General features: G+C 53.7%; 1 protein-coding gene across 1 annotated transcript in view; it reads right to left on the reverse strand.

The window, feature by feature from the left end:
- Nucleotides 1-14,552, reverse strand: part of AARS1 (alanyl-tRNA synthetase 1) — a gene marked incomplete at its 3' end in the record, with an annotated part of 16,004 nt that extends 1,452 nt beyond the window's left edge. The window contains exons 1-18 of the mRNA XM_010174634.1: nucleotides 14,344-14,552; nucleotides 13,506-13,694; nucleotides 12,271-12,416; nucleotides 10,619-10,810; nucleotides 10,021-10,165; nucleotides 8,806-8,951; nucleotides 8,159-8,267; nucleotides 7,911-8,061; nucleotides 7,412-7,527; nucleotides 6,664-6,808; nucleotides 5,875-6,053; nucleotides 5,284-5,397; nucleotides 4,341-4,547; nucleotides 3,040-3,224; nucleotides 2,510-2,618; nucleotides 1,606-1,719; nucleotides 1,251-1,370; nucleotides 687-773 (exon numbers count right to left, since the gene is read on the reverse strand). Coding sequence (XP_010172936.1) covers nucleotides 687-773; nucleotides 1,251-1,370; nucleotides 1,606-1,719; nucleotides 2,510-2,618; nucleotides 3,040-3,224; nucleotides 4,341-4,547; nucleotides 5,284-5,397; nucleotides 5,875-6,053; nucleotides 6,664-6,808; nucleotides 7,412-7,527; nucleotides 7,911-8,061; nucleotides 8,159-8,267; nucleotides 8,806-8,951; nucleotides 10,021-10,165; nucleotides 10,619-10,810; nucleotides 12,271-12,416; nucleotides 13,506-13,694; nucleotides 14,344-14,487 — 2,598 coding nt within the window. The remainder of the gene's footprint in view (nucleotides 1-686; nucleotides 774-1,250; nucleotides 1,371-1,605; nucleotides 1,720-2,509; nucleotides 2,619-3,039; nucleotides 3,225-4,340; nucleotides 4,548-5,283; nucleotides 5,398-5,874; nucleotides 6,054-6,663; nucleotides 6,809-7,411; nucleotides 7,528-7,910; nucleotides 8,062-8,158; nucleotides 8,268-8,805; nucleotides 8,952-10,020; nucleotides 10,166-10,618; nucleotides 10,811-12,270; nucleotides 12,417-13,505; nucleotides 13,695-14,343) is intronic.
- Nucleotides 14,553-14,783: the final 231 nt, after the last annotated feature.

The following is a 14,783-nucleotide window of genomic DNA, read 5'->3' on the forward strand; positions in this document are numbered from 1 at the left end:
AGGAACAGCTCTGAGATTCCCAGCGTGGACATTTAAATTGCTCCAAACTCAGGGCACCATCAGCCCCCGGCGCCTGGCACAGCGCACACGAGGGAGCTTTTATTCACAACAGGAATTGCTCAGAGAGAAACTTCACTTGTGTGCAGAGAGGGAAGGAGCAGTTTCAGCCCTGGTCGGAGAAGAATTTGAACCTCGCCGCAGCAGACAGTGCCCAGGAGCGGGGGAGCAGCTCTCCGGCCCGGCCCTGCCCACGCACGCAGCCCCAGAGGCTGTTCCCAGAGCTGATCTACAGTTGCCACAAGCACCACGACTTCTGTGGCTTGGCAGAGTTGCTGTTCAGAGTTCCTCTAGCCTGCATTTTAGTGTCGTGATTGCTCCTGGATGAGTCTCATCTGGGACACAGTGTGATTTCTACCAGGGTCCCTATCCACCACCAGCTCTGGAAGCTCAGCAGAAGCTCAAGACGTGCCTCTACCCCTGCAAACCCAGGTGTTAATCGGGGAGGTGGGGTGCAGAGAGGGTCCCACTGATCCTCCTACTCTTCACTAGCTGCTGCTTAGGGCTGGTGAGTGGCGAGAGAGGCAGCTCTGTAACACAGCATCACCTCCCCAAGTGAACAGAGACACCACCCAACTGCTCCTCAGGCACAAGGAAGGTTGTTGAGCAGTGACCGAGTCTTCCCCTACCTTTGCTGAGGCTCCATTTTCCATCTCCATGATGACCAACGGCTGGTTAGGGTGACTCTCAATGACTTGCTTGGTCTTCTCCAGCACCTGAGGACAACAGTGGTCAGATGCTGGAGCACACACATTGTGTATGGACACAAGAACCACCCAGGTAGAGCTTCCCTGCAGGTACAGAGGCCCTCAAGGTGCCCCAACACACCCACAGCCCAGCCCAGAGCAGCCCCATGCTCCACAGCCAGCAACAAAATGCATTGGTAAGTGGGTGTGTGGCCTGAAGGCAGCAACAGTGCCGTGATTCCTCCTCCAAGAAAATCCAAAGGGATCCAGGAGGAAGAAGCCTGCACCCAGGGGTGCCATTAGGGCAGAAGCAACTCAACTTCCAAGACATGCTGCCAGTGCTTCACCCCAGGGAAAGGTGTGGAGGTAGCAGGAGAGGCTGGGAGGCTGCACAGCGTGAGGGACATGCCCACAGCTCAGCTCCCTTCCACCCTGGACACAAGTGGAGCTCCCAAGGTGACCCCCCCAGCCCTCCTACACTGTCCTTTATTCCCGCCCAGAGCTCACTCGTTTCTGGATGTCAGCTTTGCTTGCTCGGTCCAGGTCATCCATAACTTTCTTCAGTGCTTTAACAGCCTCTCTCAGTTCATCCTTCTGCCACTGTGGGATAACAGCAGTGGCCAGGGTCTGCAAAAGAGGAGTGGGTGGAGAGGGCCAGAGGTACTGGTGACCATGGCAGGAGGCAGAGGATGCTGCACCACACACATGAACCTCCCCTCCTCACCCAACACCAAACACCTCAGGCATGAGATGGTGGCTGCAGCACCCACAGGAGCAGGAAGCTGAGCTTGGGCCTCATTAACAGCACCCAGCGCTGGGTCCCACTCACGTTGGGAAGGCAGAGCACTGCCACCATCCTCACCTCACTGAGATCCGTGATCTCCTTCTGCACATCCTTGTTGGGAGCTGTCTGGACCTTCACCTTGGCTTCCAGGGCTGACAGCAGTTTCCTGAGGCTTTCGACTTTCCTGAGGGCCTGGCAGAATACAATCCGAGTCAAGTCACGCAGGGAGATTTAGCAGACCGGGCTCTTGGCCACCACCATGAGAAGGGGTGAAGAACACTGCAGCCCCAGGATGGAGTTCAGTAACTCCTTGGGAAGCAGCAGAGCCAAAGCAGGCAGCGCTTGATCAGAACCAGGGTGTGCTGCTGACAGACAGGCTCTCAGACTCTTTTTTTACCAGAGAAAATGCAGAGATCCTCCGAGAAAAGCATCTGCTCACCAAGCCCCTTCTCCCACCCTAGGAAGCAGCAGCCCGGGCTAGCGAACGCCCAAAGCCACCTGCCTCCTGTAGCAGAGGACTGGATTCACAGACTGCACAACTCTCCTCCCACTCTTGACAGAGCTCCAGATCAACAGCCCAATCTGCAAAGCAACCTGAGCTAAACCCACAACCACCTCGGGGACCCACCCCAGGACCTTCTGCCACAACAGCTACAGCCCAGACTTCCCCCAATTCTCCCTGGTGCTGAGTATCCCAACGGGGATACTGGGCAAACAAGAAGAACTTTGGCACAAAGTTAATCTGTGGGATTTCACAGAGGACCTCTCCTGCCTCCCCTTACCCTCCGAGCTTCGGCCCCGGTGACCGCAACTATCCTGCGGATGCCTTTAGCGATGGCTTCTTCGGAAACAATCACAAAGGAGCCAGCGTGGCTGGAGTTCTGCAGGTGCCTTTGGAAAGAACCCAGAAAGACCCAACAAGAAGAGAGAGTTAGAAGTCCACCTCTCATCTCAGCAGAGGACCTCTCCTGCCTCCCCTTACCCTCCGAGCTTCGGCCCCGGTGACCGCAACTATCCTGCGGATGCCTTTAGCGATGGCTTCTTCGGAAACAATCACAAAGGAGCCAGCGTGGCTGGAGTTCTGCAGGTGCCTTTGGAAAGAACCCAGAAAGACCCAACAAGAAGAGAGAGTTAGAAGTCCACCTCTCATCTCAGCAACAGGGAGATGCAGCAAGCATGGGGACAGGCAGAAAACCCAACCTAGCCACTGAAAGTGAGGAAAGGGTGGTGAGGGCGACGTTCCCAGCGCTGTCAGAGACAATGAACGTGGGCAGGGACAGCACACAGGTGAAGCACACAGGAGACTTCCCTGCTTGCAAAGGCTGATTTGAAACGCAGCTTGACTCAGGACTGGAAATGCAGACTGGAAATGCATCATCATCACCACCTCCAGCTCCACCCTGGCTGTGCCCAGCATACACCCACGGCACTCAACAGCCCTTGGGAGCTCGGGCTCCCCAGGAGTCCTTTTCAGCCACCCCACCACCTTCCCCAGCCTCTGCAGATACTCACGTCCCTCCACAGAACTCAATCGAAGTGACAGAGCCTGCGGGGCCAGAGGGGTCAGCCAGCAGCTCCTCCACGGGGATGCCAATCGAGACCACGCGGACAGGATCGGGGTAGGTCTCATCAAAAACCGCCCGCAGACCTTGGATAGCTTTGGCTGCTGCCAGAGGGCAGTCCTTGGCGTACACAGTCTGCAGAGGACAGGAGAGGGACACAGGTAAGAGCTGTGACCTCCTGTCAGCTCCGACTGAGACTCAGCTGTGACCTCCTGTCAGCTCTGACTGAGGATGCACAATCCCAGGGAATCCTGACTTCTTCTGAAAGATCCTAAAAGGGAAGTGATGTGCCTCACCTGAGCTGGGGTTTCTTGAGCCACAGGGATCCCAAAGTCATTGACAGATCCTCATCTTGAAAATTCCCAGTGCCACTGCCTGCTCGGACCCACCGTGCTGCTGTATGTTCATTTCTAACCACAGAGCCCCAAGCAGAGCACAGGGTCCTTCAGGGTCTGTTCAGACAGAGCAACTCTCTCGCCACTGAGGACACACAGAGCCACCAAGATGATGAAGGGAGTGGAGCATCTCCCTGCTGAGGAAAGGCTGAGGGAGCTGGGGCTCTTTAGCTTGGAGAAGAGGAGACTGAGGGGTGACCTCATTCATGTTTATAAATATGTAAAGGGTGAATGTCAGGAGGATGGAGCCAGGCTCTTCTCAGTGATGCCCAATGGCAGGACAAGGGGCAGTGGGTGTGAGCTGGAACACAGGAGGTTCCACTTAAACTTGAGAAGAAACTTCTTTCCAGTGAGGGTGACAGAGCCCTGGGACAGGCTGCCCAGGGAGGGGGTGGAGTCTCCTTCTCTGGAGACATTCAAGACCCACCTGGACACCTTCCTGTGTGATCTCATTTAGGTTCCTGCTCCGGCAGGGGGATTGGACTGGATGAGCTTTCGAGGTCCCTTCCAATCCCCAACATTCTGTGATTCTGTGTGACACATCACTGGGGGCTCCAGGTGTACACTGTAAATCCAGACTGGCCTGCAAAACTACTCTGCCAAACTGCTTGGCTTTTGTAGCTAATGTGACACTAGAGCAGGAAGAGAAACACTCCAACCCTAGAGAGGGCTCGGTACCAACGAGCTGAGCAACCTACCTGGAGTTTTCCTGCTCACCATACTCTGTGACGCCAATCTGTGCACCAGCAGCTCAGAAGATGCCTGCTGGGCCAAATCCCAGCATCCCAGATCATCCAAAAGCTTGACCCAAGGTATTTTTTTTTCCTGAGTATATCCAGCCAATAGCTATACCCACCTTTGCCTCCTCAATCATCTGGTTGGCAATCCCTTCAACTTTCTTGATCTCCTGGGTAGACAAGGCTCCCTTGGCCGTGAAGTCAAACCGCAGCCTGTCCGGCGCGACCAGCGACCCTCTCTGGTCAGCTTCTCCCAGGACTGAGCGCAGGGCAAAGTTGAGGATGTGGGTGCCTGTGTGGTTACTCATCACCGGCCTCCGCCTAGACTGATGGAAGAAGTCACTGTTAGATGGAGTCCTGCACTGCAGAGCCAAGATCACCTCTAGCAGCAGAAATGGAGATTCATGTGCTGCTCCAAGAGAAACCCAAAGTAGCTCAGGAGACCAGAAACAACTTATCATGCTTGCTGCTTTGGAGCTTCTGCTCAGGGAGCAGGATGTTCCCCACCAAATTTTTGCACAGCTTTTCCCTGGCAGTCCCCTTGTTGGGCCTGTCCGGAGAAAAGGCCAAGGACAGACCCCAGAGACACTCAGCAGAAAAGCACTGCAGGATGGGAGCCTTCCCTCTTGCTCCACAGGTACGGCCTCTCCAGGGAAGGGAAATACATTCTGCAGATGAGGCTCAACCCAGCACGCACTGAGCAGGCTGAGCCCACAGGAGCAATGGCTGGAGCTCTGCTGTCACCCACACCGCAGTTGAGCACCATACCTGCTCCACCTCCCACCTGTGACCCAAAATGTGTTGCTGCTGTTGGTCAGCAAAACCAAGCAAGGGTGGCTCTGAGCCAGCAGGGTGTTATCTGCCTCCTGGCAGGAGACAGGCAGGTGCCAGGCAGCAGAGGTCTTGACTCAGCCAGACTGGAAGGGCCACATTGCTTGACAGCATCATGTCCCACAGGGAGTGCAGGCCCCAAACTTCAGGCCACCCAAGTGGCATCGATGGAAAAAAAGGAGAGAAAACCCAGGGAAAAGAGACGAGGCCATCTGTTACCCCACGTCCTACCTCATCGATAGACAGGTGGACCTGATCTCCTACTTTCAGGCTTCCATACAGAGTCCCCATGTGAAGCACGTAGCCACCTCGGACCTGCACGTTCTTCACCGTGAATTCTGTTTTCTGTACAAAGAGGGAAATGCACCCAGTGAGCAGGGCAAGAAACTAACGGGAGACAAGACAGTCCAGCCAGAGGGCTGAGCTGCAACTGGAAAGGTCTCAGCTGAGAGCCAGACTGGTGCGTGTGACACCAGAAAGCCGAGTGTCCCCAAACACAGCACGCAGGGCCACAAAGCAGAGAGGAGAGTGAAGGTGGGGCATGGTTATGGGGCACAGCAGAGCTGCAATTGTTCCCCATCACCCATGTTCTGGCGACAGCCTGACGCTGCAGCACGGAGTTCAGCTCCCCAAAAAGCAAGGGGAACACACTCCAGCACATCTGTGCTGTGCTGCACGCCTGAAAGGAAACCTGTGCAGCACCTGCCACCTGCCATGGACAGGATGTCACTGGAGCTTGCTTGGCCCCTTCTCCTTCTCTGCACAGACCTGCCCAGGCCCTGGGTAAGACCCAGTCTAGCAAAAAGCTCTCAGGCCACTCACATCCTCCCTGCCGTCGTCATCCTTGACCATGTAGCCCTCGTCATAGATCTGCCCGCCCTGCTCGGCGTAGAAGCAGGTCCGGTCCAGCACTATCCCACACTCCTGGCCAGTGGACACCTCCTCCACAAACTTCTTCTCCCTGCGGATGGCTTTTACTGTGGCCATGAGGTTCCCAAAATCTGTCACCAGGACAACAGGCAGCGTCAGTAAAACGGAAAAACCTTGTAGACACCACATGGGAGCAGAACTTCAGAGCAACACCCCCCAGCTATTGCAGGAGCTCGTGGCAGCTACCACATTGGCAAGGGGTAAGGAGAAAGAACTAGGGCAAGTTAGTTGGGTAAGAGGGAATTTCATTCTCCAAGGCAGGGGCTGTCACTTCCTTCCACATCTACGTGGTAAAAGTCAGCCATGTGTGCTGCTACGAGCCTGGGGCCTCCTGGATCTCCACCAAATCACAGAATTAGCAGCAAGAGCCAGAGCAAGTGGGCTGAGGACAGACCAAGCAGAAACTGCAGTCTCCTGTGACACTGGCAAAAGGGCACCAGGAAACACAAACACAGGAGTGTGGAGACACAGAGCTGCAGGGAACAGGAATCCCCTCAAGTCTCTCGGATCAGGTTTGTAACAACAGTTTGAACAGTAGCGCAGCCCTCGAGCAGTCTGCTCCTGAACACATCTCCACTCCCACCTCCACGACCCAGGAAAGGTCAACCCAGAGGGGACCTTGTTGAGGTTTGTGCCAGGAAACGTCTGGCAGAGGGTGATTCTGAGAAGGTTTTCTCATACCATAGGTACCACTGGGATCTGAAGCGTAGCTGTATTTTGGCGAGTCGTCGGTCACCTCCAGCCCTCGGGCCCTTAGCTCCTCGATGGCATAGATGTCCAGCATGAGGAGGTCCTCCCCTCCAGCACCCTTGCCTTGGGATTTGAGCTGCCAATGACAAGGACCAACGTTTGAGAAAACCCACCTCAGCACTGGCCCATGCACACCAGCCTAGCTGCACACCTCATTCACATCCCTGAGAGCTCCTTGGTCTGGAGCTTTGCCCTGGGAAGCTCTGTGCCAGCAGCTGGAGCACTCCTGTCTTTTCTGGCTTCAGAGCAGGCTGTTCCAGCGCTACCAGTGCAGACAAAGTGGGCCTGAGCCCAGCAAGGGTAAGGCAAGTACCAGCTGGTCAATGCCACTCCATGCTGCTGCAGCAAACCTGTTGGAAGAGGCACCCAAGCTGCAGGACACTGCTCCTCAGGGAGGTTTGGGACTTCCCTGTCTATCCAGGACAGTGGGGAGGTGCTCCCAGCACTCCACCAGCTCTGTCTGAAGGCTGAGCTCGAGGCCCCAGGTTTTGCAGTGCTAGTGAGCAAAACCCAGCTGCACAGAAGAGACATGTCCCACAACAACTGCAGTACTGTGCCCTGGTCACTGGGACATGTGAAGTGTGAGCAGATCCAGTGAGAAAGGAGTGAAATCTCATGACCACAAACTAAAAGGAAGGGAATCCTCCCTGCCCACTGCTCCCTGTGAGCTGTGCTCTACCTGTGCATTTTTCCGCTCTTCTTCAAAGCCCTCCATGTCCACAACGAGGCCCTTCTCCTCTGCAATCAGCCCCGTGAGATAACCATAAGTGTCATAGAGCAGCCAGGCAGTGTCACCTTCAGAGAGAAAGCAGAGCAGTCAGCGCTCCTGTTCTGTGAGCCGCTGCTCCTGTCCTGTCCCCCGACACTGACTGGCTCTGTCCCACCCAACAGGCTCTGCACTATGGCAGAGCAGCAGATCTGGTGAAGGGGAACATCTAAAGGCTCCTCCCGGACAGCACAGAGATCACACTATCACGTGATATCAGCTTAGAAACCTGAGCAAGTGAATGCAGGCCAGAGGAGAGACAGGTGGCCCAGCTCTGAGCAATCGTCTTCTGACTCCAACTCTGTCCCCTCACACCTTCCACCGCCTCCCAGTTCCCAGCCCAGCTCAGCCCTAACTCGCTCCCAGATAATAAATGGCTTTTGGAGCACCCAGACACAACCCACAGCCTTACCAGGGATGATTTTACTGTCCCCCAGGCTCTGGATCTTCCTGTCCAGGATGCGACGTCCTCTGCTGAGGGTTTTCAGGAACTGATCCTCTTCTTCATTGATAATGTCCTTCACCATATCTGGGTCCTTCTTCAGCTCAGGAAAGGCATCTCCCTGCAGACCCAAAAGGATCAGTCCTTCAGCAGGGAGATCCACACACTTCAGCAGAGGAAATCTTCAGCAGATACAGTGGAGCAGGGGAAGAACTTACCAGTGACTGCACCACCACATCAACCAGAGTAGCAAAGAAACCCTTGGGGGCGTTGAGCTTCTCATGGGAATAGCGCACAGCCCGTCGGAGGATCCGCCTCAGCACATACCTAGGGAACAGCAGAGCCCCTCAAGCAAATGTTACATCTCTGAGCTGTTCTCAGGGGATCCTGCAGCATCCAGCTGCCAGCACCCACTCCCAGAACCAAGAAGAAGGGTTCTCTCCCCACATTTTCTCTCAAGTAGCTGCTCACACCAGCAATAAGGCAGAAGTGAGGTGCCAGGCCCCAGCTCCACGACCCAGACTCACTGTGTGCTTAAGAGTCAGTCCCGTGAGTGCAGCAGCACCCACAGCACAGCCTCTCAGCACAAATTTCATCGGGTTTTTTTGACAGCAGCACTGCACCAAGTGTGGCTTTGTGCCTGTCTGCCCACAGGGATCCTTTCTGGGGGCTGATACAGCAGGACTGGTCCTCACGAGAACCCTCAGATCTGTGTGTCTTGGCTTTGGGGCTTTGCTACAGGGATTCAAGCATCAACTGCTTTAATGACAAATAACATCCCAGAGCCACATGAGATCCCAGACCCCTCACGGAAGACGTGCTGAATAGAATGGGAGCAGCAGCATTGCTGCAGCTCCGTTCTTACCCTCTGCCAGTGTTGTCAGGTCTGCCCCCATCAGCAAGGGCCAGCGTGATGGTCCGCGCGTGGTCAGCCAGCACGCGGTAGGCCATGTCGATACCGTCAGCGTCCTCAGCACCAACCTGCCCCATGTACGGCCTGGCACCCGTGCCCTGTGCAGGGAGGAGAAGGTGGTGGGGAAAAGGGATGATTACAGACAGCAGGAACCAGCAACATGGCAGAACAGCAGTGAAGCACCTCAGAAGCCAACCCCATCCCACTGCCCACAGCCACAGGCTTCGGCCGGGCATAACCTGGTCACAGGGACATGTGAGGTGTGGGCCGGGCATAACCTGCCCAGCCAAGAAATTTCAAATTCTATCACATGGGAGAGGGTCCCAGCTTCCTTCTTTTAGGGTGTTTCTATCCATACCCAAGAGAAAGACACCTCTCTAACAAAGCAGTGCTTGCATGTGGTCTAAGCCTGTCACCATGGGCACAGTCCCTGCGGCCAGGCTCCCAGCTCACTGCAGGCAGACAAGGACACGTCCCCAGCCAGTGGCTTTAACACGAAAGAAAGACAGTCCTCTAATTCCAGCTCTGGAGCTCCAGACCTCATCCCTCTCAGAGGCAGCAGGAGCCTGGGCTCTTTTCCCTGCAGTTTTTTCCAACACAATCTGCAGCCAGGAAGCTCTGCCCCTTCCACGGAGCAAAAAAAGGCCTGGGCTTGCACACAGAGTTCCCAGCCCTGGTAACACAGCCCCCACCCAGGCAGATGCAGCAACAGCACACTGGTTCTGCAAGTGAACAGTTTACAGCAAACACCTCCTCCCTCAGGGAATTTCCTACAGATCAGCATGTTCCAGGAGGAAGACTGAAGGACAAACTCAGATTCTGGGTCAGCAGCACCAGGCGCTCTCTACCACACAGCAAAAAGATGGTCCTTGGACATATGTGACAGCAGAACATTTCCCACTCGGAGAGAACCAAGGAGTGCAGCATCAGGACACAGAAACACCTGGGAAAGCTGCACCACTCGTTGTTCTATGTTTCCTCCTGGAAACATGCCCCATGGCAGGAGTTACCGTGCCACCCTGTGTCCCTGCTCTCAGCAAAGTACAAACCTGAGGGCTTGCAACAGACCTGCAGACACAATCGCCCTGTCTGACCAGCCCCACACATCTCCCCAGGGATCCAGGGAATGGATACAGCTGGGTCAGACCCAGGCTCTCTGGTTTGTACCTTCTGGATGGCTTCAAAGTAGGGAAGGAAAAGGTCGGTGTCATAGTTGGACATCTTGTTCTGCAGCACAGAGACCAGCCGCTCCAGGCCCATCCCAGTATCAATACTTTTCTTAGGAAGAGGTTTCAGTGTCCCATCAGCTTCCCTGTCCAGCCACAAAAAGAAAGATGAGCTGTTACAGATGGAGGCTCTGCAGGGGCAGCTCCATCTCTCTCCTCATGTCCATGAGATTTTGTTCCATCAGATTTATGACGTGGGCCCATATACAAGCCACACAAAGGACAACCTTGATAAAATATAGCGAACAAGACCCTCAGTGACAACTCAGACCCAGAGCAGGGTGGCATTTATTCCCTAATGAACTCCTGCCAGATGAACTGAGGAAACAGTTCCAGTCTGTCCCCAAAGCCAGTGTGACCGACCTCTTCTGTACAGGTGGGCCAGGGGACAGAGCATCTCAAAACACACAGCTCCTGGACAAGAGGAGAGAGATGGAGGGAATGGCGAGTGAGCCAGGGGCAGTTAAATGAGGACACAATCTGAGCAACCGCCTACGCCGAGCTGGAGCAGCCTGGGGAAGGAAGCAGGTCTGGCTCACCTGTTGAACTGTATGAACACCAGGTTCCAGATCTCCAGGACGTTGGGGTCATCCTGATTGACCAGGTGAGAAGCATCTCTGTCCCCAATCCGGTCATAGTGTATCTCGCTGCAAGGGCCACAGGGGCCCGTGTCTCCCATTTCCCAGAAGTTATCCTTCATATTGCCCGGGAGAATCCTGCCCTCAGCCAGCCTGCAACGAGAAACTCTTACTGAACAACAGAGACTAACAGCAAGGGAAGAATTCCCCAGACTAAAGGCCACACCAGAGAAACCTCAGCTCATTAACTCCCTGGATGAGCAGATGAATTGTCACAGTCTTGAGACAGACCAAACCAAGAGCCTGACTCTCAGGATCGCTGCTGAGGAGGATCAAGTGAGCACTGGCACCTGGCACTTGTCCCAGGTGGAGGCAGAGGCCAATACAACACCTCAGCGAAGCCACCAGCAAGAAGACTGGGGGTCTTATCAATGTCTATAAAGATCTGAAATGTGGGGGCCAAATGGATGGGGCTGGGCTCTTCTCGGTGGTGGCCAGTGACAGGACAAGGGGCAATGGGCACAAACTGGGACACCAGAAGTTCCAGACAAACTTAGGGAAAAAATTCTTTCCTGTGAGGGTGCCGGAGCCCTGGGACAGGCTGCCCAGAGAGGGTGTGGAGTCTCCATCTCTGGAGATGTTCAAACCCAGCTGGACACTTTCCTGTGCAACCTGGTTGATGATGAACCGGGGGTTGGACTGGATGATCTCCTGAGCTCCCTGCCAACCCCACCAGTCTGTGATTCTGTGAAGACAGGTGGATCTCCAACTTTTAATACACACGAGGCAGGTTTGTCCCCACAGCACAGAGGTGTGTCCTGGGGTCAGTGCCAGGTTTCAGAGGGGACAACAGCCACAAGACCAAAGGCATCGATCACTGCTACCTCAAGCTTTGGTGCACCCACAGCTTGAGTGCTGAGTGCGGTTCTTGAATCCTCATCTCAAGGAAGGTGAGGTAGAAATAGCAAATGTAAAGAGGAGGGCAACTAGAACTACCCAGGGGTGGGTACCTGGTCTCCCACCCAGCTGCCTTCAGAAGAGAGCAAAGAAAAGAGCAGGACTCTTCACTTTGGAGAGGAACAAGGCTGGGTGGGAGACTACAAGTAAGATTTAGAAAAACCCAACAGGTTCATAACAGAATCAGCCTGACTCTGAAGGAGCCAGGCCCCAAACAGAGGCTATGGGGAACAGATGGATGATCCTCTAACACACTTCATCCAGTGACTGTGGCTGCTGGGAGGGGAGGAGGTAAACAGAGTGCAGGCCACCGTCAGGCGTGCCTGCGTTCCCTGAGAAGCATCTTCTCAGCTGCTGTCAGAGGAAGCACACTGGGCTGGACACACAATGATCTGACCCAGCGGGGCACTTCTTATGTTCTTCAGCTTACACTAGAGATTTTGAAACCAAATCTTTCAGTCTCTTCCATCTAATACCAGTGCTTCCCTTTGGCTTTGCAGCTCCACCACCCTGCAAACAATTATTTGTGATGTTTTAATTTTGTTAAAGCCTCCTGTGACACATGCTCTGCCACAAAACACACGTCATCTTCCTCCACATAAAGGTAAATACTATTGCTCATCAGCACATGCACCTTCCTCAGCTAAAGGCCTTACCCCAAATCCAACCATATCTGCTTGCACTCCAGGTCTGGTTGCAGTCCGGCAGCCTCATTTCCCCCAAAGTAAGTGACGTAGAGTCTTTCAGCAGGGATGCCAAACTCCTTGGTGAGGAGCTCCAGTGCCAGTTTACAAGCAAGTTCCTGCAGAAGGAAAGATGAGGTCAGCAAGTGAATGCAAAGAGAGTTTCTCTTTGACATGCAGAGTACATGTGGTGCTTAGGGACATGGTTTAGTGGTGGACTTGGCAGTGTTAGGTTTACAGTTGGACTTGATGATCTTAAGGGTCTTTTCCAACCTAACTGATTCTATGAGTCTACTGGCCCCTGTAGGTATCACCAGCTAAACAGCCAAAAACTTTCAGACTTTTGCAATAAGAAAAAGGCAAATTAATAAAGGCAGTGAGCAGAGCACAAGAAACATCTCACATGGCCTTCCAGATGCAGCCAAGTTAACTCCTAGCATGTTCACTGCCCCCAGAAATTAAATTCTGCTGTTATTCTGTATTCTTAACATCTTCCAATACCTGAAGGGGCTACAAGAAAGCTGGGGAGGGACTTTTTATAAGGGCAGTTAATGACAGAACAAGGGGAAATGGGTTTAAACTGAAAGAGGGCAGGTTTAGATTAGATATTAGGAAGAAATTCTTTGGTGTGAGGGTGGTGAGACACTGGCCCAGGTTGCCCAAGGAAGCTGTGGCTGCTCCTCCCTGGAAGTGTTTGTGGCCAGGTTGGATGAGGCTTTGAGCAACGTGGTCTAGTGGAAGGTGTCCCTGCTGCTGGCAGGGGGGTTGGGACTGGATGAGCTTTCAGGTCCCTTCCAACCCAAACCACTCTGGGATTCTGTGATTCTTTCTGACTCTGAACACCACACTATCAAGAAGCTTGGGAAAGGACCTCATTATTTCACAATCACTCCTGTTTGAAGGTCCATGGTAGTCACACAGTAGGTGCAACCCCCCACAGCTCCAGGACAGCCACTAAAACCTCTGCCTGAAGACTCCAAACTGGCAGAGTTAATATAATCAGCTTTGTAAACCTTAAGTAATTAATCTCAAAACATTCTGCAGGGTCGTGGCAGCTTCCAAGTTCATTTATTCCAAAGGAGCCACACACACCTTAGGAACCACCCTGTGCCAAGATATTCTCCTTCCTCCTGGCAAATGCTCTGCTGAGTTCACAGAGATGAGTACCTTTGTGCAAGAGATTCAGAGCTGCACCTAGCCTGTTTTACCTTGAAATAATCCCCAAAGGACCAGGACCCCAACATCTCGAAGAAAGTGTGGTGGTAAACATCCTTCCCAACATCATCCAGGTCATTGTGCTTGCCCCCTGCTCGGATGCACTTCTGAGTGTTGGTGGCTCTGTTCAGTTTAGCCAGCGGGTGCGAGGGGTCAATAGTGTTGAGGAAGATGGGTTTGAACTGAGAGGAAAGAAAAAAGGGCAATCAAGAAAAGCACCAAGGGTCGGTTTTCAAATGTTGCAAGCAGTAAGCATTGTCCACATCACGATAGCACTAGCCTGGACATACCCAAGGCAGCCTCAGAAACAACAAGCCCGCTGTCTCCTGCGTGTGAGGAGGCTGCAGCACTGCCTGTCACTCAGCACTCCCACACACACACGTGCTCCTGGAGCCCACCAAACCCCAGGGCTTCCAAAGGGACTGAAAACAGCCAGATTCCCAGCTGACCAGGAAAATAAAATAAAAACCAGTCAGTGAGAACTGTGTGCTGATCCCCAGCAGAGCCCTTTCGGCAGCCCAGCCCCAGCCAGCCTTTAAAGATGCCGTTAGTCGTTTGTGCCAGGACGAGCTGTGGTCCAAAGGGTCATGGAAGGGAGACTGGCAGTGCTCCCATGGCTGCACAGTCAGCCCAGCAGGCACAGGAACCTATCCCAGTGCTCTTGCCAATTTTGTGAGAGCACAGAGGGCTCTAGCAGACACACCAACCACCTCTTTGTGACCAGAAGGAAGATGGAGAAAACAACACTAATTTTCCACACCAACAGCTCTGCAAACAGTTTCATAGGTTTCAACTACTACAGGAACCACGGTACCAGAGTGGGAAACCTACCTGATTCATACCAGCATTGGCAAAGAGCAGCGTGGGGTCATCCAGGGGGATGGTGGACGATGAGTGCACATAGGTATGGTTGTTTGCCTTGAAGAAGTCAATGAACCGTTGCCGGATCTGGCTGGCTGTTAGTGTAGCTTCCATCTCGAAGCTGTAAGTCACAGCTGGCCAAAGGAAGGGGATGGGGAAGTGGCAAGGCCTTGGCACAGTCTGAGGAGACAACAACAAACAAGGATCGTTGCCTCCATCTCCTGAAAAGGTCTCTCCCTCATCGAGAACTACTCCCACCAGCTCCTCAGCTGAGCCATCGGTCTGACCCAAACCCAAACTTCCTCTCCCCCAAACTCGGATTTCTAGAGCTTGAGTTCAGGTTACTTGTTCTTTGAAAAGTTGTGTTTTTACAATACTATGTTCACCTGGATATGGGACTCAGTAAGAGG

This window comes from Antrostomus carolinensis, unplaced genomic scaffold (assembly GCF_000700745.2).
Source record: "Antrostomus carolinensis isolate BGI_N321 unplaced genomic scaffold, ASM70074v2 scaffold35648, whole genome shotgun sequence".
In the NCBI taxonomy this organism is placed as follows: domain Eukaryota; kingdom Metazoa; phylum Chordata; class Aves; order Caprimulgiformes; family Caprimulgidae; genus Antrostomus; species Antrostomus carolinensis.